At 38.7% G+C, this 2,008-nt stretch overlaps 1 protein-coding gene across 4 annotated transcripts in view; it reads right to left on the bottom strand.

The window, feature by feature from the left end:
- The window catches only part of Supt3h (SPT3 homolog, SAGA and STAGA complex component), a 353,506-nt gene that overhangs the window by 78,691 nt on the left and 272,807 nt on the right, over window positions 1–2,008 (bottom strand). For all 4 annotated transcript variants that reach the window (XM_031348370.1, XM_031348369.1, XM_031348372.1 and 1 more), the window contains one exon: window positions 220–332. In XM_031348370.1, coding sequence (XP_031204230.1) covers window positions 220–332 — 113 coding nt within the window. The remainder of the gene's footprint in view (window positions 1–219; window positions 333–2,008) is intronic.

The following is a 2,008-nucleotide window of genomic DNA, read 5'->3' as shown; positions in this document are numbered from 1 at the left end:
AAAAGCAAAATTACAAGACAAATTAAAAGCTTACAGCCCTGAGAGCTAGTGATGCAAAAGAGCATAACTGGATTAAATTCTAGAATTTATGATGTGTCTCAGAGGAAAATGTTTGGGGTTCTCATTCCAGCTGGAGTAGCAGGTAGAATCAAAAAGCTGTCCATGGTCCTAGCGGTAGAAATTAGCAGGAGCAGCTGCAGTGACAGTGGAGACTCGTACCTGGGCCACTGTTTCATATGCCAGATATGCCAGGATTTCCATAGCTATGACATTGGGCTTTATCTCCATGCTGCTGCAGTCCAGCCAGTCTCGGAATTTGGAAGCTTTTTTGGCTATTAATTAAAAAAAGAATAGAAAATTTTAATTTTTAATATGTTTTAGTCTTCACATGACCATCAGAAATTGGAAATATTTCTCCTGAAAACTGCACAAAAGAAATAACACCCATATAAGTAATGTTTAGAAAGTTTCTTTTAACATCTAAATTTAGTCCCAAGAAATTCAAGTTGATTATGAAGCAATACATGGATCTTGTCTCTCTGTGGTGGATGGTACGGTAGGTATGTTATGCCCTGTCTCCTCAAAGTCTCTCTATGGTAGACGGAATGGTTACACCATACATTTTCATTATTGTGTGTTTTATAGTGCTTCAGAATATGTTACAATTGGCCAGAGTTTTAGATACCATCATAGAAAAGCTGCTTTCTCCCAAAAACTTTTTCTTGTTGAAATAAAATTCTGGAAGAAAAGGTTGTGATGAGGAAGATAGAAAGAAACTGCATTTCTAATCCTTCTCAGAATGTTACGACTAAAATTATGAACTGAGAATTGCTAGCCAGAGATAACCCATACTTATATCTTCACTGACTATGGACATGTCCAAATTCTTAGGCCTGACTCTCTAAAACAAACTTTCTGCCCTTCTGGCCCATAAACTGTGAGCTGGTCTTCAGTCAGCTCGTGTTTCTCATCTGCTCCCCCACCACTCCTCTTCCTTCACGCCAATCGTGAGCGTCCATGGAAAAGGTACACTTCTTACATCGTTTATAGAAATGGCCACATGTATTTCATGTGTGCACAGATTTCTCAGACTATGGTGTAAGTTCTTTGCTATCAGAGAACATGCTTCAAATCCTTGGACACCTAATCAGATCATGCACATATGGAACCAAGCATCACAGCCCTTTCATGAAATGCCCGTAACTGCCCTAGAGTTAAGAAGAGTCTGATTGGGCTTCTTTAGACATTACTAATTTATTACACTAGTAATTTAGAGGAAGAAGGACAGATAGTATAGAGTTTATCGGATCTGTAAGGGAACCTTAAAAACAAAACACTGATTATCCTGTGAGTAATGTGGCCTTATTGGTCTGTAAAAGTCTCACCAATTCAGAGCAGAGTCAGAATTCTCATGCATTCCACATACAGGAGGGTTTTCTTTTAAATAAATCATGGAGGACATGAGATCCTGCTATTGATGCTCATGTCCTAAGCTGTCAAATGTGGCAGAATGATGATAATCCCCCTTAAAGCTCTCTCTCTCTAAAGTAACCAGCCTTCAGATCTTTGACATGCAGCATTCCATTTAGCCAGCAAGCTGGAGAGGCTCACAAATGCTTGTTCAACATCTGCGGAATACTTTTCAAGTTCAGGTTAAAGAGGCAGCAATTTGGCAAGATCAATAAAATGGACCTTTATTCTTCTATTGCCCTCTGACAGAGCTTTAGGAACACAGAGGCACACAGTGACTCCTTTAAGCAACCTGCTTTTAAGGTAAGAAAAGGATCATCATTAGTTTCCAGCCCGGCCCCATGAGTGAGAGAATTAGCAATGTCTTTGCAAGAGTGTAAGTACTCGGACTGTAAAGATGTAAATGCCCACTGCTTTCCCAGATTATAAATGCCTGCTGTTAACAGACTCACCATCTCTATAGCAAATTAACAAATGACTACAAAAGTATCTTTTTTAGTGAAATGCTAGGATTCATTCTTTTTTTTTTTTTTTTTTT

The sequence above is a fragment of the Mastomys coucha genome, unplaced genomic scaffold (genome assembly GCF_008632895.1).
Source record: "Mastomys coucha isolate ucsf_1 unplaced genomic scaffold, UCSF_Mcou_1 pScaffold3, whole genome shotgun sequence".
Taxonomy (NCBI): domain Eukaryota; kingdom Metazoa; phylum Chordata; class Mammalia; order Rodentia; family Muridae; genus Mastomys; species Mastomys coucha.
The sequence above is the reverse complement of the archived record's forward strand: the minus strand, read 5'-3'. Positions and strand labels throughout refer to the sequence as shown.